A 25,018-nucleotide genomic window follows, 5' to 3' on the forward strand; every position below is an offset into this window, starting at 1 on the left:
GTTCGACGTCAGCAAGTCAGGCTAGCCACATATACGAGAAGGGTTGATCAAAATGGCATGACTTCTTCTGGCTATATCCGGTCATAGGACTTATTTCAGAGCCTAGAGCGGACCTTTCATTTATGGCATAGGGTCAGATGCCACAGTTGAATTGCCAAACAGTGTGATTGCATATAAGCATGTGTCTCCCCTAGGAGAGCCGGTTAAACTGATGAGACATGTCGTGCCACCCTACCATTGCCCATAGCCGCTCTGGCTGACACTATCGTCAAGTTGTGCGACCCATCTAGATACCCCAACGTCCCAGGGCAGCATGACATTTGCTCAATCACCGTCATATACAAAGAAGTTTGTTGGTTTTGACTTCACTAGAAAGCTGTTTATTACACATCACCATTCGTAGATCTATTCGAAAGCAGGATGAAGTTCAACACCCTCAACATTTTCTTTATCTTGCTCCCCGTTCTGCTCCTACACGTGAAGCATGCCATTGCAGGATCTGAGGTTGCCCATTCGGTAGAAAGGTACGCCTTCCCTTTTCTTTTGCCCCAGCAAGCGTATATAGGATTTCTTGAGAGAAGCATTCGTCTCCTAGCAGACATGAAGTTTACTACGTCTTTAGACTGACTAACATCGTTGAAACTACCTGCAGGGCCTTGGAATACCTTGACTACTTGGCCGAAGAGGAATATGACCCGGGAAGTGGCAAGAGACAGTACACAATCTCGCCAGGGTGTGTGGGTAGCCGTCCTGGTGGTAGATGCACACTGTCCGAGTTTCTGCTATACAACTGGCAAGGTGAGGTGCTTTTCAGTAAATTATTTTGTCGCCCTAGTGCATTTGATGGAAATCGGGGCAGCAGCAAAGATATTACTGAAGTGTTATCGAATTTCCCAAGCACCAAGACAGCTCGAGTTATGGTATCTCAAGGAGATGACAGCTGAAGTTTTCAACCCAGTCAGAAGTCCGTATACTGCGAGAACCTGCGGCGCTGTCCGCTTTTCTTGTGATCGAACCAAAAATACTAACAACGTGAGCCGATAGGCCCCTCCAACACGCCGTCCCCAAAGGGGTATCATATCTGGCCCAGCATGCCTAGCGACATCACGACGCTAAGCGCGAAGGACTTGGCTGCTAAGATTCACGCAGCTCGTTTCGACATCAGGACCAAGAAGGGCAGGTACTACGAGCCGGCAAGCAAGATCGATCCAGCCAAGATACTCCCTAGCAACCCGCAACTGGGCTACCTCGATATCCAGGCCAAGTTGGGAGCCCCACTGAACCAACTCTCGTCTTCGCGGGATGGCAAACTCAACAGCTACCAGTCTCGGATTTTCAACCTAGGCAAAGAGACTGCCCAGGGCGTTTTGGAACTTCACTACGCAGACCAGGAGCGGTTCAAGCTTGAAGCCTGGCAGAAAAAGTTGACCTATTGAAACGAGCCCCCACACAGTTAAGCCGTTTGGAGTGACCTTCCAGCGGATTGATCTTGCGAGAACACTAAAAAACGGTCCCAACGACGCACTAGATCAAATTGTCAAAGTTAATAGCGACTGGTTTGCGAATGATGATATCGCTAAGGCACATCTAAAGGCAATCAGGAATTCTGCGAAGAATATACTAGCAATCGGTTGCAAGCTTCCAAGGTTGTAATGCCCTGGGCTGTTTTAACACATTCTGTCCCGTGGGGCGTGTATTTCCACACAACCCTCGCTAGCTACTTTGTCAATACCCATCTATACCAGCACCACCCGTTATTCGAGATCTGATGACATCAATGATTTCGCTACTTCTGCTCATTCAAGTCCCAATTTACCACCGAAATAAAGTCACGTAGACGGCCACTTGGTTCGACGCTCACTTTACTAGTGCGATTCATTGCGAAAGAGAGAAAGTGCATGGATCCAAGGTTCATCGGATACGCCACCAACTGGTGAGCTGATTGCAGTGGCCATATTGATTGGATAATAGTCCATCGGCTGGAGCAGTCTCCAATCACCTATGACACTTTATCTGTGGGTGTGATGGTGCCTACGCAAACTCATGCCTGTAGCTGTAGGGTGTTTGGCGGCCACCCGTAGGTATGTTTCGTATATGATATAATCTAATTGTTGACTGCAGGAAACGAACCTGCACCACGTATTGCTGACGCTGTTACCAAAGAATAAGTAGCCTGGTACCATCTGTTGTTCATTGGCCAAGACAGACGGCTATGGTTACACTGACAGAGACTAAAATATATTGCTTGGACGGCATTGAACATGTTCTCCTCCTTTTCACCCACCTTTCAGCTTATGCGTCCTTCCTTTTAGCCACCCGACACCAATCTATGTTGCTGTAACACAAGCAGCCTGCATCTTTCCCGTCATATGAACTGCTGACTGCCTACGGTCAGTACTTTTGTAGAAGTCGCATGACAGAAAATGACGCGCTTTTTCTTTCCGATTCCACTCGTGTCTGCCCCATCTGCGGCGTTCTGTCGGGCACGCCCAGTTCTGTTAAACCCGAGAGCCATTGCCGCCGCTCCCCCAATTACACGCAGGACTCTACTCATACGGTACATTATGTCGACATCGGACCGGGGTACTGCCTTCCACGAAGCAGCCATTGCCGGGCCCCCTGTGGCAGAGTTAGAAAAGCTGCTTCGGGCCGGTGTGGACGTCAATCAGCCCAACTCTGTCGGCAGACTGCCTCTGCATGTTCTTTGCAGTGTCGGATACTGGGACCCTGATCCCCAGCCAACCGCGGGGAGATGGTGAAATGGATTATCCGGCAGACCAAAAACGTCGATGCGTGCGACCACGAGGGCATCAGGCCGCTACACGTGGCTTCTATGTTGTCCGAAGACCTGGTCCACCAGCTTTTGGCGGCTGGCGCCGACCCGGCGGGCGCCACACTTGAGGGTTTGACGTCGCTACACCTGGCCGCTCGTGCGCGCGAGAGCAATATCGTTGGCATGTTGATAGATGCACTCGACGCTTCCAAGACCACCTCCACAGGAGAGCAACAACGTCACCTGGATGCTAGAGACCAGCTCGGCCGTACGCCACTGCACCACGCGTGCCGCTCTGGACGCTACGAGACGGTGTCCCTCCTGCTATCCGCGGGCGCAGACCCGACCCTGAAAGACAATCAGGGCCTTACGGTGCTGGACGCATGCACCGAGTTCGAGAAGGAGCAGGCGCTGTGGGCGGACTGGCGCAAACCCGACCTGTTCGACTCCGAATGGCTCTGGAAGACCGCCATACCTCGAACATGGGACGAGTATGCGGTGGGCGGTCTTAAGTTACACGATTCGCTGCGACCGTGGGTTGCTCCAGGAAGGACGTTGACCAAGTACTTGGAGGAGACATTTGAAAGCCATTGGAAGCGAGCTCTCAGCATACGCTCGGCCCAAGATGTCACACGCCTCGAGGATATCATCGCCTTGCTTTACGATGCATTGCTCAAGCGAGGCGAGGCGGATGGGTCGCGATCAGTTGAGGCGCAAATGGCCATATGCCTTGAACGATGCAAATCCAAGAGGTTTGCATATACTGAACGCGTTTTCCGTCACCAACTGTTCATTGGTACTGGAAACAAGGGACAACCCTCATCAATGCCCTCCGACAATGAATTGAGTGAGTCCCTACGTCGGCGTGTGGCAGAGTTTGCGAACGAGCAGCGCGGGTGTGTTCCTGGGAGCCACATCGGCTTCGACGTCGTCGAGTATCTGCTACGACGAAGAGAGCACGACATTCTTCAGCGGATGTTCCAACAGGGTGGTCCACCGTTCCCGGTGCTCGCGGAGGAGGAAGTCGGCAGGGTCGCGCGGTTACTTGCCCAGCATGGGTTCGCTCAGCTCCTCGCAACGTTACTCGAATCCGACTATTACGGGCCCAAGGTTACCAAATCTTGCTCGCATGCCCAACATGAGGGACGCAGGGGCGTGGGCGGTTCGGCAGATCCGATCCTGGTGGTGGCCGCTAGGCGGGAGCTGCCCAACATGGATGTCATGCGACTACTCGTGGGGAAGAAGGATGTCACGGGCAAAACCATGAACCTCAACGCCAAGAGCCGGTCCGGACAGGCATTCTTCGATGCCGAGATCGACCACCCGGGTTTATTTTGGTCCGAAGAAAACGAAATTGAGCCCGGCAATAACACGGCACTCCACGAGTTCGCCAAGGGCCGCCACTGGTGGCACGTCACCCAAGGGCTTCCCTACCTGCTGGCCGCGGGCGCTGATCCATCACAGCAGAACGAGGCGAAACAAACGCCCCTGAAGATGGCAGAGGCCATGCTGCTTCGGTATGGCGGAGAGGAGCCGTTTACAGCTCGGGCTGTGGAAGTACTGAGAAGAGAAGCCCGTTCTCCAAAGGTGCCGGAGTGAGTTCGGGTGGTAGCAGATTCTCGTGGAACATACTGATTGTAATATTTGAAACACGAAGTTGGTAGCTTACGGGTGGTGGATTCAGTAGGGTTTCGTAATGATATACTGTATTGCTTTAGCGAGAGGTAGCATATATGGAATTGTATAAAAGGAACTTCCATTCTCCCTATAACCAATCCATTACTCGCCAGATCCAAAGTAGCGTCCTGCTGTGCGGTTTGACCAAAGGGTTCCCAGCGACGAAGCTGGTCTAATTCTGTAGAAGGGATAATGACTGAGCAGATAGTAAGTCAGGGGCAGTATTGATGGCCATGGCCAATTTGTGTATGGTGGCCGAAGAATATGGAAATTGAACTAGTTGATGACGGCCTCGCGGGTTACAGTCTCATGGAAAAGGCGTGACACGTAAAATTTGCCTGCATAAGGCACCAAGCAACTGTTGGATGGAGGCATAAATACCGACAGATGAAGTAAGTAAGTATGTATGTAAGTATCAGTGATTACCGGTCCCTCAGCTCAATCTCCATCATCTCGCCACCACCCATACCATTACTACTATGGATGCGCCCATCTCTAAACACATCCGCAAGATGTCCTTCCCCATGCCCATCCTCCCGCACACTGCCACGTCGACTCCCGGTGCTGCTCCCCGCCCCCCCTCCGCCTCGGCGTCACCCTCCTCCGAAACAGCCGCGCCAAATTCCTCCGCGCCCCCAAGATCTGCCCCTCGCCGGGGCACTTCTCGATATGCTCCAGCGGCCGGTTGGGCAGCTTCAACAACTCGCGAAACGTCGCCCCGCCGCCGCCGCCGCGTCTGCTGCCTCGGCTCTCCCTCCCCCCAACAGCACCACCACCACTACCACCGTCATCCGACTGATCGTCCTCATTATCACCGCTCTCGTCCGTAGCGCTTTCCATTCCACTGTTATTGTCACGCACGTGCGAGGACGACGGGACTAGACGGTGGTGGCGGTGGTGGTGGCGATACCCATCCGATCCATGGCCGTGCCCGCGCGGGAACTGGACCTCGGGAATCCAGACCCACGTGACGAAGGCCCCCAACAACATGGCTGGGCAAAACCCCAGCAGCAGCCCCGCGAACTTAGCCCTATTCCAACCCGGGTTCCAAACCGGGTCCTCGCCAGCGCCACCAGCGCCGTTGCCACCGCTATTGCTATCGCCCCCGCCCGGGTGCTCCTTAAAGACGACGAGCCGCAGCAGGAGCTGCGCCAAAATAGCCCCCAGCTTGCCCGCCGCCGCCGCGAGGCCGTAGAAGGCGGCGCGGAACTCGGTGCCGAAGAGCTCGGCGGGCACGATGAAGGTCATGGTGTTGGGCCCGAGGTTGAACAGGACCTGGGCCAGGACGTAGAGGGTGACGGTCAGCGCGTGCTTGTCCGTCTCGAACGTGACGAAGAAGGTGCCGCCGTTGACGGCGAAGAGGGCCGCGAGCGCGACAAAGGTCCACGCCATCCACGTCACGCGCGGCAGGTAGTCGATGGCCAGCAGGACCACGACGCTGCCCAGGAGCGTGCCCGACGAGATGGTCTCGATGTTTCGGACGCTGTCCTGCTTGAGCATGCGGTAGATAGAGATGTCGGGCTGCGACGGGTCGGCCTTCCACGTGGTCGTGTTGGAACTGGGACAAGCGCCGGGCCGATACAGGGCCGGGTTGGTCAGATTCGAGCTCGGTGGCGTGCTGGACAGCCAGATGGTAGAGATCGTCTTGGGACTATCGAGCCCGAGACCATAGTAGGCTACATCGAGCAGGAACCAAGTGATCATGACGCCGAGCAGTGCTCGCCAGCGATCCTTTTGCCGGAGGTAGTCCCTGGCGCCACCAAGATATGCGGCGACCGAACCAAACCAGCCCTGGCGCACTTTTTTCATACCCCGTGTCGGCTTGGTCGAATGACGCTCCGTGGCCATGAGTCCCTCCTGCTCGTTAAGTAGGATAGAGACATCAGGAGCGTAGATCTGTCCGGCCGCCTCGGTGGCCGCCGCAACTCTACCTGTCTTGGCCAAGTAAAGGGGGTCTCGGGGATCAGGCGTCGGAGGAACAACGAAACCAAGGCGGGCAGCGCCGCGATGCCAATGATGATCCTCCAGGCAACGTCGATAATGCGTGCAGTTTCCACGTCGTTCCCGTCGGGGTTGATGCCCATCTGCTTACTAACGCCCACGAGGATCGCCAGGCCGAACCCGTTCGCAGCCACTTGGCCGACAGACTGCATCAAGAACACGGCCGCCATCATCCTCGCTCGGGACTTGGTAGATGACCATTCTGCCGAGATCACCGCAGAAAGGGGATACTAGATCGCAGTCAGTACGCCGCCCCAAGTGCACTTTGTCAGTCAATGGCAAAGTGACAGGCTCACTCACCTCGGCACCCAATCCAAACCCAAGCAGGCACCGCCAGAAGCCAATCCAGCCGTAAATGTTCATAGTGCCAGCATATCCAGTGGACGCAGTGGTCATGCCAATCGTCGCAATGACGACAATGCACAGCTCGATGCCGTACACGCTCTTGCGACCGTACGCGTCGGCCAAGAGCCCGAACACGATCATGCCGACCGTGGTGCCGGCCAAGGTGGCCATGTTGATGACCAAGGACGTGTCCGAGCCATGCTGGCACTCCGGGTAGACGTAGCTGAGGGCCGGGTTGATCACGTTGGTGGCGAAGATGCTGTAGGACGTGGTGAAGAAGCCGGAGGCGGCGACCCACCAAACCTTCCACTTGAAGCCGTCCAGCCCGGGACGATCAATCACGGACCGCACGGCGGCTTCCGGGTCCAGTGGGTCCTGCCGAGCTCTGTTAGCCATTGTGACGGTGCCAATTGCTGGGGCCAGCGATCGGGATCCTCCCGAAGACGTAAGTGGATGGACGACCAGGATGTTACTTACATAAGTGATCACTTCCTCGATATGACGTATATCATGATCGAGACTGGAAAAATAGTTCCCCATTACGGTATTCGAGTGTGGAGCCCAAGTCAATGTGGCAAAGAGATTGATCGCCGAAGAACGTTATCAGAAGATGGACGATGGACACATCAACGAAACGAAACGGCCGTACCATGCGTGGTGAACCGCGTCATATAAGCCCGCGACAGTCGCCCCGTAGGCGGCCATCAATCTCTCGCCCATTGCGGCTGTGGCTGGCTCTCCTCTCTTCACCGAGGCCCCTGCTTAGCGACAGTTGGAGTCAGCCTTCAGCTCTCGCTTGGCTTTGAGGCTGGGCTCTGTCACCGATCCAGATCAGATGCCGACGACCTCGTTTGCGGCACCGAGTATCTGGGCTGACACTCCTACCGCGCTCCTGGGACAGACTTAAACGAGCTTGGCCGTCCGGACTATCGATTTTGGTCCATGAGGTGGTGCGTTTGGATGTTTGGGGCTCTCGACCGTTGATGCGAAAACGTGGCCGAGCCGGGCCCCCGCCATTGGCCAGAACCCGCCATGCCATGCAGCCGCCTTCACTTAAAAATAGCCCCGGCATCAGGATCTTGAGAGCCGCAGGCAGCACCCTCTGCACACATCACAAATGACCATCTATCTGATGACAGTGCGCCCGATTGTAAGACACGAGGGCTGGAAAGGCTGAGAGGTGGCCCCGCCCACTTGCCTGTTCCTTTTTATGGCAGGCAGGGTTGATGTCGCAATCGCGCGTGGGCTTGACCCAGCGTTCCTCCTCCACCCGAACCTCTTGACTCCGTACCTACATCCTAGTTTTAGTTTATCGGAAATCGACATGGACCCAAGCAACATCGTGTCCATCATCGAGCTGTCAACGTCGGCGTTGAAACTAGGATTGAAAGTGTACGATGAATTCTTCGGGCACGATCCAAGCGTGAAGAAGCTCCAACGTCTCAACGTGCGACTGCAGGGCCTCCATGAGCTTCTGCAGAAGATCGCCAAGTCCGGGATCGCGCTCCTAAATGCTCAGTACCTGGGGACGGCCACGACCCTGAGAGAATGCAAGGCATTCCTCAATGATTACGAAGCGACTCTGTCCTCCAAATCAGGGATCCGGGTAGCCGTACAGCGCACCGGGTTCCTTTTCAGCGAGAGTCGGTTGGAAGGCTTCAACAAGCGTATCGACGACCACTTCCAGGAGCTCAGTACTTACATGAACGTCGAACTTATGTAAGTGGGCAGCTTGTCCGTGAACCTGCCATCGCAACTGCTTTGTGACTAATAGGAACCACAGCGACAGACTGGTTGATGAGATAGCAGTGTCCCGGCCGAATCGACGTCGCATAAGCCATGGGGATCAACTAGTTGCATCTCCTGAACCAATACCCCAAAGACGATTGACGGGCGAGACTCTGACCGATGGTGGGAGCATCAGCTTGCCTAATCCACGCCCGCCGATCTTGGACGTTCCGTCGCGACCGCTTTCCGTCACCTCAAGTCTGGAACAGCTGGTAGTACCACTTCTGGAGGACACCGGTCCAGCGAGTTCTCGGTCGTCCAGAGTGGAGTGCAACGGTACATCGTCGTTCTTGTCGCCGACATCAAGTCATGGGATAAATGGGTCAACCAGCTATCCAGCATCAATTGCGGAAGATGAAGAAGACGTCCAAGATGACCCGACTGGTCTTCCAGAAGGCCGACCACGCCGCGACGACCAGCCGGTATGGTCACCACAGCTTCGATCCGCCCCTGAGGAGATCACAGTGGTTCAAAACGGGATCCAAGGCCGACCGTTGAAACTGTTAATACACCCTCCCCCTCTCCCCCGAGAATGAGAACAGTGTTAATGTCGAGCAGCGTCCTTTTATCAAGCGGCCAAATCGACCTCATGTCCGATCGATACTCCGTCCAAGAAACTGGCGAATTCAGAATCGTCGAATGGACCATGGCGGGCCTTCGGCTGCGGCACTTTAGTAAGTAATCCCTTCCCGATAAGAAGATGTTACATCTGCTGACTCCAAACCCAAGTCCCGCGCAACGAGACGCGGATACCGTACACGAAGCCCAACGACAAGACACTGGAGGTGTCCTTCCTGCCCCGAAGCACGAAACACACCTTCGAGATCACCGACGGCAGCGGCACCCGCACGACGCAGGAGATCCCGCGGTACTACTTCACCCACAAGCCGGACCGTGAGACGTTCCAGCGCCGGGTGCGCAACCGGCAGTTCCTCGAGATGGTGCAGGCGCTGGTGGTGCACTCGCGCGAGGAGAAGTACATCGCCAAGGACGTGCACCTCAAGATCTGGCGGACGGACGCGACGGACGACTCGCCGATCCTGTCATTCGCCCACCACGAAAAGGGCCACGGCAGCCACCACGTCGAGTACAAGATCCGCTGGTTCAAGCGGTCGCCCGAGCTCAAGGGGAGACCCGGCTCCTCTTGCGGATGTATTCGCCAGAAAGCGATCTCGAATACGGCCCCGACGTGGATGAACAGCCGACGAGGAGACCGTCATTCGGCGAGAGAATCATGCGAAGAAACTCGGGCAGATCCCGATCGCCTTCAGTCAGCGGCCGGACGACATCGGTGCTATACGAACAGAAAGGCGAGGTCCCTCCCACCAACGTCCAGCGCCTGGGGTACCTGGAGATTGAATTCCAGACGTCCATGTGTAAGTAAACCATCCCGAGCTCCCATTCGTAATGACGATCATGGTTTGGATACTGACTGGCACGGCGATGCAGTGCGAGGCAAGTTCATCAAGGCATGCTATGACGTGCACCAGCCAGGGTCCATCTTGGCACGAAGGAGCCCCGACGGGCAGACCAGCCCGCAACCCCCTGTCGCGGCCACCCAGTTGGACCTATCTACCCAGGACAGGGGGCCAACGAGCCCGACAACGCGACGGGGGTCGCAAAGTGAGCAGTATCGCGCGTTTTCACGATATCACTTCCCTGGAACACCCGCACTTCAGCATCAAGAGGGACAGGCATGGCCATTCCCTAAAGATGCTAGTCTGGGGTCGAGGCAAGTACACGACGAGCCTCCGTAAATCCCGACTGGAAAAAAGGACATGTCGGAATGGTCAACTCGGAATTAAAATGTCGTAATGTGATAGTAATAATAATATGAAGTATCCAGTTTACATTATCTTGGTTCGGGAAGGGGAAGGAGCAATGAACGGTTATTTGGCACCTGCCTGCCAAGCCCACGGCTGCCCCGCGCTGCTGCCCCACCAAGGAACGCTCAAGGAAAGCTCCCCCTTTTCACCTAATACCTACCTAGGTACTTTTACATGGGCATCATCAATTGAGCCGTATGATAAAAATGCCCTGACTGTCAACTTACCGTCACCATAACCCATCATCTACAAGTCAGCATATGTCAAGGTCAGCCTGAAACACGTAAAGCTGAAGGAGAACGTGACATATATTAAAGCCACTACATATTGCTCAGACGACCAGAGAGCCTACCAGGACTGCCAATTACACCCATGTAGGACGGATGCAAAACCGTAGTTGACTGGTGCGAAAAAGCCCTCTCGCCGATCCAGCGTCTCCTCCAGAAAAAGTATTTTTTTCGTCGTTTTTTCTCATCGATTGGGTAGACCATGCAAGGAGGCACAGTCTGTCTGTCGAGCCATCAATCCAGAGATAGATGCTTCGACCGACAGTGGATGCCAACTTGAGTCCAGATTGTCGAGTCCGTCGCCGAAAGAGTGCGGACATTTGATTTCCACGCCAGCCAAGTCTCACCCCATTGAATTGAGATGGGACCTTCGCTGGTGTCCAAGAATGTATGACCGACATTCTATAAGAGTAGGGGAGCACACCAGGCGGCCAGCTGCAGCCCTCCCCTTCTTGTTCCGCTCCAAGAACCACGTATATACCGTATCACACGATATGAATCGAGGTATTCAATGCCATCCCCTCCTGTCCGTCGCATAATATGGATAGACAAGAACCGACCATGCCCCAAGCATGTGAATGAAAATGCAACGTTGAGTGCCAACCCGCCCGGTTGCGCAATCGCGTGTCATCCGAGTCGTCATTACCCTATTCGTATCAACCACTCTGCCTTGCCTTGCCAACCAAGAGCAAAGCCCAGCAGCATCCGTTGAAGGACCGACCCTGCCCAGGAGACCGAGTTCGCCTTGGTCGCCGTGCTTCCATGAAATTTGCCAAAAACGCCAGAACGCCACTTTTGATTAATCATTCCCGCCCTACCGTGCTTGGGCCTCCAGTCCTCAGATGCATCTCGAGAAATCTTCTTTATGATAAAAAAAAACCCTTCCAAGGGACGTTTCTGGAGAAAAACAGAGAACCAATGCAGACGGCGCGATGGGTATGATACAGATCAACAAGCCAAATAAGAAGGGAATTATGTACAATGTAGATGAGGGAGGGGAAAAGAAAAACGTTGGCCACGCTGAACTTGCGCAAAGTCTTGGTGGATGTGGCCTGCCGAAGTATTGTGGTGGTGGAACAATTAGGCGGTTTGCTGGGGCTGCTGGCCCCTTCCTCTGCCGTAGTTGTTGTATCCACCACGACCCTGGTAGCCACCACGCCCGCGACCTCCGCCACGGTGGTTGTTGTTACCACGGTATTGACGGGGCTGACCATCGGGCTGCTGCTGCTGCTGCTGCTGTTGCTGTGGCTGGCCACGGAAATCAGACGGCCCTTGCGGCTGCTGGCCGCGACCCTGGGAAGCGCCAGGCACGGTGGGCTGACGCTGGGGTTGGTCCTGTGAATTCCTCTGGGCAGTGCCGGAAGATGCTTGCTGCTGCTGCCTCGACGGCAGGGTGTTGGCCGGTCGAGGGATGTTTTCGGGGTTCTCGTAAACGTAGAGGGCCTTATCGATGGTGGCGGGGATGGGCTGGATCTCGGTGCCCAAATCGCGCTCGATGTTGTAGAGGTTGAAGCGGTCTTCCCAGTTGATCAGGTTGATAGCCAGACCAAGATGACCGTAACGACCGGATCGACCAATTCGATGGAGGTAGGTCTCGGCGTTCTTGGGGAAATCAAAGTTGATGACCACGTTGACGGCTTGGATATCAATACCGCGGGTCAGGAGATCGGAGCACACGAGGTTTCGGCAAACGCCGTTGCGGAAGTCGTGGAAGACTCGGTTTCGTGCATGCTGCGCCATCTTGGCATGACTGTAGAAACAGGAGTATCCGAGCTCGGTAATCTTCTTGGCCAGCAACTCCACACGGTTGGTCGAGTTGCAGAAGATGATGGACTGGTTGATCTGCAGCTTGGAGAAAAGGGTGTTCAAGCAGTGAACCTTCTGCTTCTCTTCCACGAACGCATAGTATTGGGTGATTCCACGAAGGGTGAGTTCGTCCATAAGGTTGATTTCGTAGGGGTTGGACATGTTCTTGTCGGAGAAGTCCTTGACGGACAGAGGAAGGTGGCGGAGAACAGCATGACCTGGCGGTCCTTGGGGTGGAACTGCAGCAGCTGCTCGATGACGGGGGTGAATTCTTGGGACAGCAGCTTGTCAGCTTCGTCCATGATGAACATGGGGCATTCGCTCAGATCGGCCACGTTCTTTCCCGCCAAATCCAGAATACGTCCGGGAGTGCCCACTACTATGTGGACGGGATCCTGCAGACGGATAATATCATCTCGTAGACCGGTTCCTCCAGTGGTGACCATAACGTTGATGCCCAGGTGTTTTCCGAGGGTTTTGCAGACCTGCGACGTTTGCATCGCAAGTTCGCGAGTCGGCACGAGGATGAGACATTGGATCTTGTTGACTTTGGGGTTGATGCGCTGCAGAGTAGGGACAACAAAAGCGGCGGTCTTGCCGGTACCGTTCTTTGCTCGGGCGAGGATGTCACGGCCGGTCAGGGCCACGGGTATCGATTCTTCTTGGATAGGGGAGGGTTTCTCGTAGCCGGCTTCGAAAATGCCCATCAATAGGTCGCGCTTCAAGGCAAAGTCTTCCCATTCGAGTCCTTTCGTGTTCGTCACATCCTAAGCAGAAGGGCAAGCAATTTGTCAGTTACAAAACCTCCAAGTCTGGGGTCAAGAGGGATGGGAATGGGACCGCCGGAGCAGGCACCTACCTCTGTCTGCTGTCTGCCGTCCCTGGCGGGGAGGTTCAAAGTCTTCTTCCATTCTTCTGATGAGCCATTGTTATCTGCCAGGGTTGAGGCCCGCATCTGGTCTGCTAATGCGTCCGTCATGGCGAATGTGGGTTGTGTGTAGAGAAAGTAGGGTAGGCTTGTTGGATTGAGCGGTCAAGGCTGGCCTTCCGTCCGATGTGTGGATAGGAACGGCCGTCAGGAGGGGCGAAGAGTGGTATGCCGGAACTGGTCGAGTTCAATGAACTCGCGGATGCCAGTCACTGTAGAGAATCGAGTCGAGAGTCGGCCGGGACAGGTCGACGTTGAAGGGGCGCCTTGGAGAAGACGGTGCAGGACCGAATTTGCTACTTGCAGGAGGTGGGACGTAAGATGGCGGGGTTTGTGGCCGGGGTTCGATGAGGCTCTCGTCCGGAGGACTACGCGAGTATGAAAAAACGGGACAAAGACAGGGCTTTGTGATGAGGAGTTTTGCAGCTGGTCAGCCTCAAGATGGTGAAGCTGAACGAGAGGTGGATGAGGAGTGGCCGTTGGTGGAAATTGGAAAAAGCTGTCCGGCAGATGAACAAGCTTCCGTGAGATGGCGAGAGTCACTCGGCAAGGCAAGGCGCAAAGATGCGTAGGAAAGGTGGACGGGCGGGAGGTCGAGTGCTGCTCTCCGAGACCAAGATGGAAGTGGTAGACGTGGTTTGATTGCTGGTTGTTGATGGACCGTGGCGGTTGGAGGAATGAGGGTTAGTGTGTGGAGGGTGTTTTTGTGTGAGGGATGGGAAGTGTAGATAGTGTGCAGTGCGCGGTGCATGTAGTCGTAGTTGGATTTTTAGCGGCCTTTGGTGGAGAGGAAACCTAAAGGCCCGGCACTGATTGGGTGCTCACCCGCCTAGCCCGCTATCACCCACTCTCACCCACGACTCACCTTCACTGCTTGCCTGGTTTTTGTCTTACAGCTGGAGCAAAAAAACAAGGGCAGCGTTTTGGTCCTGCGTGAACCGGCCAATCAACCCGCCCGTCAGCTCAACTATCGAATCTGAGATCGGGACACCAGCAAGGGCCGGCCTGTCTCGCCGGTCTGTCAAATAAACGTTGAACGGAATGCATGTCTCCCATTGTATTGGATGGACTATGTATGTACATAAACTAGATGTGCATATCAACAGCTTTCTTTTTACCCTTTTCTCATACATGTTGCCGTATCTAGCATCCATTGACGGCAAGGGAGTCGACCCGGTTGAGCGGTTTGCTTTGAACTTTGGCCATTCAAAGCTTGGCCCATGTGACTGTGACGGGCTGCAATTCCCCATCGTCAAGCACTTTGACACTTTCTGTAGGCTGCGCATGGGCCACTCCAAATCCCCTCCATTCGATCGCTTGGACTCGGAGCGCGGGGATTCCTGGCAAGTCTGCAAGTCTGCAAGTCTGCTGGGTTTCGACTAGCGACGGCACGCAACAACTCGCCAACCTACTTCGTTAGTAAGATGACTACAGCAGAAACACCATCCCTACAACAACTACGACATAGATCCTGTCCGAGACCCGATCCATCTCCCCCGACTCACCAGTTGATCAACGTTTGGTTCGCAGCAACCTCTTCTCTTTCCTCAGAGCCATGACTTCTCTACCATGTAGCATCAATCAATTTATCAGCTCTCCATCAAAATGCTCTTAAAAAAGTCGCCCGTCGTCCTTTGCTCCTCTTCCAACCTGCCGACCTTCATATGGCCCAACTTGTCTACGACGTCATCATGTAACCCGCTCCGACCGGTCCAATCCAGCTCCAAACCCCCCTCACTCCGACGACAAAGCTGCCAATTATCGCGAGCGCCTAGTCGTCGACGATATGCCACCGTCTCCGACACATTTCCTAAACGATCAGAGACCTCCGTGAGCCATCATGATTGGCCTTCGGTCGCGCACCCCACCCCGTATCAGATCTTCGACCAGAAGCGCGATGCGCCCTACAGCAAAGCCCGCTTCTACACTTTGGTCAAGATCTACCACCCCGATCGCCACATCCAGACCGGCAAAGCCGACTCTCTCTCGCACGCTGTCAGACTCGAGCGCTACCGTCTCGTCGTAGCCGCCAACCAGATCCTCTCAGATCCGACCAAGAAAAGGGCGTACGACCTATACGGCGCCGGCTGGGGCTCGAAATTGTCCATGGACAACAGTGCCTACCGCCACGCCGAGAAGTCTTGGCGGAACGAACCGGGCAATCCGAGCATGAACGCGACCTGGGAAGATTGGGAGCGGTGGTACGGCGAGCGAGACGGAGAGAAGGCCAAGCAGCAGACCGTCTTCATGAGCAACGAGATGTTCGTCGTGGTCCTCTGCGCTTTCGTATTAGTGGGCAGCATGGGCCAGGCCAGGAGGGCCAACAAGGGCAGCATGAGCCTTGTCGAGATGCACGACCAGAAGCACGAGGCCATCAGCCACGACATACAGATGCGCAAGACCGAGCAAACTGGCCTGAGCCGGCATGAGCGAGTGGAAAGCTTCTTGCGACAGAGGGAAGGGTGGAATATCCCTGTCCATCAACCGCCACCAGCGACCCAGACGAAGTAAAAGTACGACTGTGCGTACATGAAGCCGCGTTCCAAGTTGACGACGGACTTTTATTTTCCAGCTTTGGCGTTGCCATCGGTCGCAACTGCCAGAATAAAAGCAATGCCTAATTTTGTAAATGAGACTACGATGTTTTAGCATCTCTCGGTATAGATTATATGCAGAGTCCAATTGTATGGACTTACTATCAGGACTTGGTTGTCGTTATTAGGCTGCAGCTCTGGTCCTTTCTCCCCGATATCGAGTAATATTGATATCACGCCTGTCACATGTAAACCTGAAGCAGGTTTGCAAGAAACTGTACTTAATGACCAATGTCATACACTGAGGCCTTTGTCATGACAATTTCCAAGAATCACAGCTGCCTCTCTTTAATTCAGTCGGATTCCTGGGTGACTCTTATCGGCAGATGTCGTAGTACCCATATGCCGTCGCTGGTATCCCGAACACTGGAGTCCTTACAGGAATCTACTACTACCCGGCTTATTTCATCTTATTCTGACACCATCGATTGGTTGGTATCCGAAGCACTGCTTATGAAATTATGTAAAGCTTTTCGAGCGTTGTTCCCAGTTGATACGTAACGGAAGGCCTCCCAGTCATCGTTCGGTCGTTACTATGCCCCGGACGGCCATCGGGCATCCGTACCGGCGACAAAGCCAGACGCAGTTGGCAATTAAACGATACCGAACCATGTGTGGCAGAGGCTGCTCTTACACAGCCCCAGCCAGCGAGAAAACACTGCATTCAAGTACGTGGATGTTTTGCTAGTCGCTGCACTCCTCTTCTATTGCTGACGACAAGGGTCCATGGGGGCACATCTCGCTATCGTTTAGGAAGAAAGTCAAGCTTTTTAGCGCATGCACCGCTGTGGGGTACGGAATCGATCCCTGTAAGTCGCTTGGTCGCCAATAAGACCCCCGACCTACCGACTCCAGCTCCCCAATGGCCGGAATAGGGGTGGCTATGCACTTTGGTTTAATTGGTGTTGTCGGCCTCTACAGCCCTACCATTTCGTAGCTGCCGCCCCATCGTTCATTGCCATCAACCGTCTTCGCTAGCCCAAGAGTCGAGGGAATAGGATAAGCGCTATTTCACCGACGTCGGTTTCGTTCCCGTCGAAGCTCTGCCAATCTCGAGGCGCAATGCTTACTCCTCTTCTGCAGTCCCGGCAGCCCGCAGGGTTTTTTTTCCATTTCCAGCCTGGAAAAGAGGAGAAAAGGGGAAAAGAAGGGAGCGGACGGCGGACGGGACTTTACGTTACGGATCGTCATTCAGCTGTCCCGCCATCGTTTGGCTCTGAGCTGGCTGGCGCGCTAACATCTTACGACATGGCTAAGCTTTGCGGTTCATCGCAAAGCCTCCCCTCCTAGAGTTCGCGCCGCGGAAGCTGAGTGGTCGAGAACTTAGAGGGCCACTGCGCAGTTCCTTGACTCATGGCCCCCTCCTCCAGCTCACTCAGCTTGACAAAAAGGACCCTGCAATGGCTGTGCCACAAGGCCATCGCCCTCACAAGGGACCGACCGTCCAGCAGCGGTATAAGTAATAGGCGCTATTCGCACTCCTTGGCGCTGACTGAGCTCAAGTCTTTTCACAGAAGCACATCTGCGACTAATACGCATTGGCAACGAATCCGCCAAACACACACAAACACACACATCATGGACCCGACTCACTTACACCAACTCGTCGGTCGCTTAATACACCACGACCCCCGAGATGACAAGAAGCCCGAACCCTTCAACTACACGGCCTCCAACGGCCAAATTTGCGCCATGCCGCGGCCCCTAGTCGAGACCGAGACGGCCGCGCTGGCCGGCGGCAAGACGTTCTACTGGCTCAACCTGTACGTCACTGCGGGGTGCGCCGCCTTCACGACCGTCACCATCTTCGTCCTCATGTTCCGGCACGCGACGCACCTGAGCCGCCCCAACGAGCAGCTCAACATCCTGCGCATCTGCTGCTACCTGCCCATCTTCGCCATCGGCCTGTTCCTCGAGGCCGCGTTCCCCAACAGCTACGCCTACCTCAGCCCCTGGCTCGACTTCTTCCAGGCCATCGCGCTCGCCAACTTCTTCCTGCTGATGTGCCAGTACATCTCGCCCTCGGACGAGCAGCGCGACGCCTTCTTCGCTGTCTTCAAAGTGCCCGCCAGCAAGGCCAGCCTGTGCCGCGGGAGGCGGCGCGGCAACAAGGACGGTAAGAATCAGGAGCCCAACGGTTTGGAATGGTACCGCAGTCTGTGGTGGTGCATCTTCCAGTACCCCGTCATCCAGTTCGGCATCTCCGTCTTCACCGACATCACCGAGGGCGCGCGCGTCTACTGCCTCGTGAGCAGCAGCCCGCACTTCGCGCACCTCTGGCTCGACATCGCGCACAACGTCAGCCTGACCATGGCCGTCCTGGCCGCGCTGCGCATGTACTCGGCCCTCAAGAAGGAGCTCGCGCACCACCGCCCCCTGGCCAAGCTGCTCGCCTTCAAGCTGCTCGTCGCGGTGACGGGCCTGATCCAGATCGTCTACTGGATCCTGCGGTCCTCCGTCGTCCACAACAGCCCCCCTCCAGCCCACCGACACTTTGTCCTGGTCCGACGAGTACATCGGCATTCCCGTCCTGATCCTGTCCTTGCTCTGCGTCCCCTTCTCCGTTTTCTTCCACCACGCCTACAGCGTCAGCCCGTACTACCTCGAGCGCGCCTCTCCTCCACAAGCCCCTTGCTGCCGACGTGGCCGAGACGGGCTACGCCGCCAACGGTATCAATCCCGTCGGCACGCGCTACCAGGGCGGACCCCTCGGCGTCTGGGCCTGGGCCGGCATCTTCAACCCGTCCGAGTTCGTCGCGGGGCTCCGTTTCGGGATGAAGATGCGCAGCAACACCCAACGCCGCCGGGGTATCTACGAGGAGGGCGCGCCCCTCACGGCCATGCCGGCGGGGCGCGGGGGCGGTGGTTATGCGGGATACGCGCCGGCTGCTGGCGGGGAGCATTCTGGCGAGAGCAGTCCGCGACACCTGGGCCACCACGGTTACGACAGGTAGACGTGCTTGGAAGCGGCACACAGTGGTGGAAAGCATTTGGTCAGATCATGCGGCGTGGGGAATATGTCCAGTTCATTTTGGTGATTGTTATTAGCAAGCGAATGTTTTCTTCATGCGACCGCCTGTACGATATCCATTGCACTATTTTTCATATATTTGTAGAGGAAATGTTATCTAGAATACGATTACTTCACATTCCAACTTGAATTATACACCCGGCCAAACCTGCGCATCCAACAGTCTCGGCGGCGGCCGTTCCTTATTCCAGCGTTCCACCGAGGGATCGATCCCACCCACAGGCGTCATGTCAGGCGGCGGCGGCGGCGTATATCTCCTCGGCAACGGCGGGCAAGGTTGTTCCGGGAACGGGTTCGTCCTGCTATCGATAAGCCATTCCGATTCCGGCAGCACGTCGATGCCGACGCTGTGCAGACTGCCATCCACCAGCACCATCAGCTTGGTGTCGGCCTGCAGAGCGGGCTCGGGCTCGGGATCTTCATATAACAGATCTAAATTGAAGAGCTGATCTCCCCGCGGGGCCCGCAGAATCAGCGCCCGCAGGCCCAGCAGCCACAGGTGCGCGGCCGTCACGAAGTCGCGGATCGTGACGTAGCCGCCGCGGCCCCCTCTGCTGTCGACGACGCATAGATCATCAGCACGCTATATCTGCTAGCCGGGTCCGTCGCGCCGCAGGGATAAGTAGACCGTGTCTCGGAATGATCGTCTTCCTCATCAACATCGCTCGGGTCGTCTTCAAACGATAGGCAGTCGCATTCGAGGTGCATGTCCGACCAGACGTCAGCCCATTCGGCGAGACAATGGACATCTATCGTCACCGACGACACCTTGGGTTCGAACAGCGAGAGCTCCGATATGGCATGCCAAGTTGATTTGGAGCCACTCTTGTCGTCGTCTGTTCGGGGGCAGTAGAAGGGTTCAGGGGCGGGTCGTCGGGGTCATAGGCTGCGTGGCGCATCACCTGGACGGCCTTGTCCAGGGGGCCGTCGAGGGACCATTGGAGACGGCGAATCTCCCTGTTCACATTGATATACCACTCTTCCTTCTTAAGGTCCTCGTAAGAAGCCAGTGGCGGTATCGGGTCCTGGACACAGGATTTTACAGGGGCCGTCATAGCGGTCCTGAGGATATACCAAAAAGAGGCAGCGCGAAGATAGAAAGGCCACAAGAGGAAGTGAATATAGATATCACCACACGCAAAGCAAGTGGCGTGGTAAGATGTACAAGCTATTTATACAACCTACATTTACTGATATCCACTGCTCCCTGTCAATCACTAGGCAGCAGGCGGCACAATCCACATGAATCCACTCGGCTAACCCCATCAGAGTAGACATGTCCGAGATCCCACCGAGCATCTATAAATACCCGTTTTCGAGTTTAAGTTAAGTCTGATATTAAAGGGATTGTTCTACTGAAAAGCAAAGTTTTGAATGGTGGTTGTATCCTCCTTCATTGGTTTTTAGAGACATTGGATTCGTAATAAATGTAGATATCCCGAATATTCCTTAGTTACCGAGCTTCTATCCTGTAGGACATCATGATTTCTGATGCCAATATACAGGACGAACACGAAGTTAGTCCTGTCACATCTTCACTCAACAAATCTCCCCAATCCAATAGTATCTTCTGTCATTGGATCACCAAAGTCGATATCATTAAAAGTGCCTCAGCATCCTCATTTGGTCTTTTATGGCCAGTATTAACCAACAAGGACTTAAACCGTAGGATACATAGGTAGAATTTAGCTGTAAACCACATCTGGTATGATTCACCAGTAATATTGCCCTTGGGAACTAGCAAAGGCAGTAGTAGTCCATCAACGCAGAAACGAGGCATCCGCCGTAATCATTATGGCAGGCTTCCCGTTTGGTACAAAGTGGTCGTCATCTCCCAAGCCTGTACAGGGGACTATACTGATCTAATTGTAGAACGTACCAGACCAATGAACATGTGATATGTCCCAGGAGTTCGCTTCGGCAAGGATGGGCGCCTTATCGCACCGACTACACTGCTTGTGTAATATGATTCATCGAAAGGTTTCTCAGCCCCGGCTGCAGTGCAGCAGCTTGCACCAGCTGACGGGACCGAGAGGTGTGGTGTTCTCTGCACGATCCTGGAGCCGGCTGTTGCGCAACTCGAAAGCCAGAGAAAATCAATTGGGCATGCCCTACCGCATTCCGCCGTAGGGCAACAGACACATCCTTGTTGATTTTCCCATTCTGGATGCGCCACCCTAATGGTCTCTATGTTGTGGCTAGCAGGTAGTCAAGCTGTAGGGCTCCATATTCTGACACCGTAAATGACTTTGACGCAACAACGAATGACATTAGCCCTCGTAATTACCCCCGGTCACTTCTCTTGGCACCTGCTGTCCGACAACAGGCTGTTCAACGGTACCATAACTGTTCGATTGAATCGAACGATACAATATCCGCAGCTTCTGTGGCCTGACGTCATGGAGAATAAGCCAACGCTCTCGCCAAACTCGGCTAAATCGGTAGGCTGGGAATAGAAAACGAGCTGAAGACCGAGATGCCATCTCCAACGGCACTTTGGGCCCGTACCTTGACCTATCCCGTTTGGAGCCATTTGGAGGCCTGGATTGCAACCTAGATTTCTTGGCGGAGACTGGGCCGCTTGCCGCGCTCTGGGGAACCCCTGACAGCCACCAAGCGAGATGCTAATCTGGGTCGTTATGTTCGAAGACGTGACAGATCTACCGTGGTATTTGTTTTTCTGCCCCACACGCATTGAGAGCCTTGTCCGCATCGGCGGACCGGAGTATAACTCGAGCTTGTACCCCTGTCGACCGTTTTTTTGAACTGCTGGCAAACTGTTCTGCAGTGTATATTGCCTGCATATTCTCCAATCCTGCCTCACGAGGGGCTCGCTAGGAGTTTGGGCCAGTCTTCACCCCTGAAGGTAAATAGTCAAAGTCTTCCTGATCCCGGTGATATTGAACAAAACATTTGATTGGTGAGCAGCGATTCCGATGTGTCAAGGCTTGATCTGCCTGAGTGGTCTCAATAATATCTCAATAGCCGCTGTGGACGGCACAGGTACTGAGGAGGGGTACGGTCCAGAACGAAAGAACTATTGGCGGAAACGGGTTCACGGTGCCTGCAGCGAGCGCATTTCTCATTAACCGAATAGTACTTGATCCAGCATCTCGTTTCTATCGGATAATGTCACCCTCCACTTCGACAATTTTGCACTGCAGCTGCTTCTGTTAGCAGATTAAAGCCCGTGCCACGGCATGTTGTGCGACCTGCTGCCATGCAGCTTCCGAGTAAATTATACTAGCTGTTATGTCTGGACCCTTCCCCCGGACGGAGACACCGAATCAGCTATCTGAAAACACGCAGTCCAAGGTGAATAACTACTGTGGCTTGCAGATGAACGCAAAACGGCAACAACGCGGTCCTCGGGGCCGAATCCCAAAAGGACAATGCACAAACCTGGGCCGGCTCAATGCAGGCTTCAAGCTGCAAGTATCCAGACTCACCTACCTCCCGACTAGGCACACATCCAGCACTCGAATCACAACACGGCGGCTTGAAATCGCAACACATTGGCGAACCAGCTACCCCTGACCCGCCAGGTAATAGCCGGTTCTCAAATCACAATCTAATGATCATCGACCGGGCTTAAGATGCCGTGGAGCATCATGGACAAGCATCGCACTCTCCGACGCTCACTCATGGTTCACAGGAGGTGGCTTAGTCGACCTCAGAGGCTGCATATGTCCATGCACATTACGAGGCGATGTTCCACAGCAGCACCTGCCGCCTTGATCTCTGGGCAAAAGCCGGCCTGATTGAGCGCCTGTGCGGAAGAGACATGGCGGAAGTCTCTGGCTTCATCGTCGGATGGGTCGATGTGGCTGGCGGTAAAATGAAATGCTGGGCGCAGCGGCATCTGTCTTTACTATAAAATGCATGGCACAAGAGGTGTGTGTCGATCTCTTGCCCAAATCAGTCAGCTTATATTGTAGACTGGGGTATTAGCCGGCGAATATAGTCTATAAAATCAAGATTTATGCCCCTGTATAGGCCTGAGATCGTCGATCACATACAAATTCATCGATCTGAGCATGTAATCGAGAAATGTCACCAATAGGTGTATTGGCCTGGGTGACAGAGGCTGAGGATTATCATACCACCATGGAGAAGAAGACGTCGTCGTGGCCAAAACTAGCCAGAAAGAGATTTTGTCTGACTTCCGGGATCAAGGGCCAGACGTCTATAAGTAGGAGCTGTTCTCGCCATCCAGCTTGACTTGAAGTTCCCTCATCATCGCATCAGACTTCAAGGACCAGAGATCGGACAACCTTCGCTTCCTTCCTTATTGGCTTCCCTCATATCTTAAGCCCACTCCCCAGTACCCCCTGTCAACCACGATCAGGATGCAGTTCACCGCAATCCTTCTTGCCTTGGCGGCTACTGCCTTTGCCAACCCCGTTCTCCGACGCACCGGTGGTGGTGGCGGTGGCGGCGGCGGCGGTGGAGACCACGGTGACTGCCCTGGCGGTGGTACTCCCCCTGGCGGCGTCTACGACGCTTGCCGCGACGTCCTCCTTTACAGTGTCCCGCAGTGCTGCGCCACCGATGTGGGCGGAGTTGCTGGCCTGAACTGCGCCAATGGTATGTCTGGTCTTTGTTCTCATTTGTTCCCCTTTCCCCTTTCCCCTTTCCCCTTTCCCCTTTTCCCAATGTCTAAGTTGATCTTCACAAATCCCCTATACATAAGTCCAATCCATAATAGAGGATTTATCGGCGTCCGCTACCATTTCGGGCCAGACAAATACAAATCATAATGCAGGCATTTACTAACGAGTCTTTTCCCACCAGTGTCTGAGCTACCCAAGAGCGCTGAGAGCTTCCAGGAGATCTGCGCCGGATCTGGCCAGCAAGCCAAGTGCTGCACTCTCCCGGTTGTAAGTATAAGCCCTGTCTTCACTTGCAACTTAATCAAGAAAGTCAACACACAAGCTAACAATACGTGTTCTTTCACGACGTCAGCTCGGGCAAGCCCTCGTCTGCAACACCCCCATTGGTGTCACTGGATAGATAACGTGGAGTGCTCCTTACTTGGTGCCACGACGTTGAAACATGACGTGGGGGTATACGCGAACACGCTTGCGAGAGACGAAGGGGGATATTGGGAAAAGGTTATCAGAAATTGTGCTTTCTGAAGCTGTATACACATTACCAACCAATGGTCCATACTGTCGCTCATTAACATCACTTTGCTCGTCCCGTGTTTGAAGCCATCATCAAGTACGTGATGTGTTTGAGAAGAACAGGGATTTGGACCCCGATGTATACTATCAGGATCTTACGTAGGGCCAGCCCAAATCAACATGAGGTTTAATCGAAGCTTGATCTGATATAATGGCCATTAATCGACAACAGAATGCAGCCGTAGAAGGCCACGATGAAGATAACTCCGTAAGGTTGGACACTTCTTAATTTGGAACGCTCTTATGTGCCATTCTTGGCACGACGTACGCCCTTTTACTGAATGCAGCCAAGTGCTGGCCTCATTGCTGACGCGGCACTTATTGCTGACGTGGTTTTCCGGCCGGCATGCATGCATCATCCCTTGGCGCCTCTCAACTCCCGCGCCCGAAGATAAACAAGGGGGCACTGCCACACCCGGACGTGGCTACTCACATTTTAGAGCAAGAAAATGGTCGATCAATGGAGCCCCTATACGCCGTTTCGTGTTCGCTTGTGCAGTGCTAGGCCAATCAGTCTCAATATTGTCCTTATGCCCCCTGCGATGACTGCTTAGCTCAAAGGAGGAAAGCGAAGTAGCCAAGTGATGGACTGCTGCAAAGCTACAGAAGTAAAGTCCGTCCGTCGGAGTTTTGGTGACCGTTTGTAATGTCCGTGATCTGGAAATGCAGGCTGGTTTCCATTTATATATTACCAGTATCGATTGAGTTGGGGGTTGATATGTAGCTTATTTGTTGACAATGGACTGCCTCAGTCTCATTCATTATTAAGTTTAGTA

General features: G+C 54.4%; 10 protein-coding genes across 10 annotated transcripts; 7 read left to right on the forward strand and 3 right to left on the reverse strand.

Annotated features, from left to right (window-relative positions):
• Positions 1 to 420: 420 nt before the first annotated feature.
• On the forward strand, positions 421 to 1,436 carry PG997_002695 (uncharacterized protein; the record flags this gene model as incomplete). The annotated part of the gene is made up of 3 exons (XM_066807010.1): positions 421 to 524; positions 653 to 798; positions 1,045 to 1,436. 3 exons carry the CDS (start codon positions 421 to 423, stop codon positions 1,434 to 1,436), a joined length of 642 nt encoding a protein of 213 aa, XP_066670628.1.
• Positions 1,437 to 2,752: 1,316 nt separating this feature from the next.
• PG997_002696 (ankyrin repeat-containing domain protein) lies at positions 2,753 to 4,372 on the forward strand (the record flags this gene model as incomplete). The annotated part of the gene is made up of 1 exon (XM_066807011.1): positions 2,753 to 4,372. One exon carries the CDS (start codon positions 2,753 to 2,755, stop codon positions 4,370 to 4,372), a length of 1,620 nt encoding a protein of 539 aa, XP_066670629.1.
• An 889-nt stretch (positions 4,373 to 5,261) lies between these two features.
• PG997_002697 (inorganic phosphate transporter) lies at positions 5,262 to 7,192 on the reverse strand (the record flags this gene model as incomplete). The annotated part of the gene is made up of 4 exons (XM_066807012.1): positions 5,262 to 5,294; positions 5,504 to 6,307; positions 6,382 to 6,681; positions 6,752 to 7,192. The coding sequence occupies 4 exons, from the start codon at positions 7,190 to 7,192 to the stop codon at positions 5,262 to 5,264; spliced, it is 1,578 nt and encodes a 525-aa protein (XP_066670630.1).
• A 928-nt stretch (positions 7,193 to 8,120) lies between these two features.
• PG997_002698 (uncharacterized protein) lies at positions 8,121 to 9,120 on the forward strand (the record flags this gene model as incomplete). The annotated part of the gene is made up of 2 exons (XM_066807013.1): positions 8,121 to 8,515; positions 8,571 to 9,120. The coding sequence occupies 2 exons, from the start codon at positions 8,121 to 8,123 to the stop codon at positions 9,118 to 9,120; spliced, it is 945 nt and encodes a 314-aa protein (XP_066670631.1).
• A 53-nt stretch (positions 9,121 to 9,173) lies between these two features.
• PG997_002699 (uncharacterized protein) lies at positions 9,174 to 10,341 on the forward strand (the record flags this gene model as incomplete). The annotated part of the gene is made up of 2 exons (XM_066807014.1): positions 9,174 to 9,258; positions 9,314 to 10,341. 2 exons carry the CDS (start codon positions 9,174 to 9,176, stop codon positions 10,339 to 10,341), a joined length of 1,113 nt encoding a protein of 370 aa, XP_066670632.1.
• Positions 10,342 to 11,777: 1,436 nt separating this feature from the next.
• Positions 11,778 to 13,482, reverse strand: PG997_002700 (ATP-dependent RNA helicase DHH1; the record flags this gene model as incomplete). Its single annotated transcript, XM_066807015.1, has 3 exons — positions 11,778 to 12,683; positions 12,722 to 13,270; positions 13,363 to 13,482. 3 exons carry the CDS (start codon positions 13,480 to 13,482, stop codon positions 11,778 to 11,780), a joined length of 1,575 nt encoding a protein of 524 aa, XP_066670633.1.
• A 1,554-nt stretch (positions 13,483 to 15,036) lies between these two features.
• On the forward strand, positions 15,037 to 15,942 carry PG997_002701 (uncharacterized protein; the record flags this gene model as incomplete). The annotated part of the gene is made up of 1 exon (XM_066807016.1): positions 15,037 to 15,942. The coding sequence occupies one exon, from the start codon at positions 15,037 to 15,039 to the stop codon at positions 15,940 to 15,942; it is 906 nt and encodes a 301-aa protein (XP_066670634.1).
• A 1,661-nt stretch (positions 15,943 to 17,603) lies between these two features.
• On the forward strand, positions 17,604 to 18,979 carry PG997_002702 (uncharacterized protein; the record flags this gene model as incomplete). The annotated part of the gene is made up of 3 exons (XM_066807017.1): positions 17,604 to 18,485; positions 18,508 to 18,612; positions 18,653 to 18,979. The coding sequence occupies 3 exons, from the start codon at positions 17,604 to 17,606 to the stop codon at positions 18,977 to 18,979; spliced, it is 1,314 nt and encodes a 437-aa protein (XP_066670635.1).
• A 207-nt stretch (positions 18,980 to 19,186) lies between these two features.
• On the reverse strand, positions 19,187 to 20,111 carry PG997_002703 (uncharacterized protein; the record flags this gene model as incomplete). The annotated part of the gene is made up of 3 exons (XM_066807018.1): positions 19,187 to 19,607; positions 19,685 to 19,845; positions 19,881 to 20,111. The coding sequence occupies 3 exons, from the start codon at positions 20,109 to 20,111 to the stop codon at positions 19,187 to 19,189; spliced, it is 813 nt and encodes a 270-aa protein (XP_066670636.1).
• A 3,294-nt stretch (positions 20,112 to 23,405) lies between these two features.
• On the forward strand, positions 23,406 to 24,069 carry PG997_002704 (Cerato-ulmin hydrophobin family; the record flags this gene model as incomplete). The annotated part of the gene is made up of 3 exons (XM_066807019.1): positions 23,406 to 23,643; positions 23,851 to 23,936; positions 24,022 to 24,069. 3 exons carry the CDS (start codon positions 23,406 to 23,408, stop codon positions 24,067 to 24,069), a joined length of 372 nt encoding a protein of 123 aa, XP_066670637.1.
• Positions 24,070 to 25,018: the final 949 nt, after the last annotated feature.

Source organism: Apiospora hydei, assembly GCF_038363865.1.
Source record: "Apiospora hydei strain CBS 114990 chromosome Unknown utg000004l_segment0_segment0, whole genome shotgun sequence".
Lineage (NCBI taxonomy): Eukaryota > Fungi > Ascomycota > Sordariomycetes > Amphisphaeriales > Apiosporaceae > Apiospora > Apiospora hydei.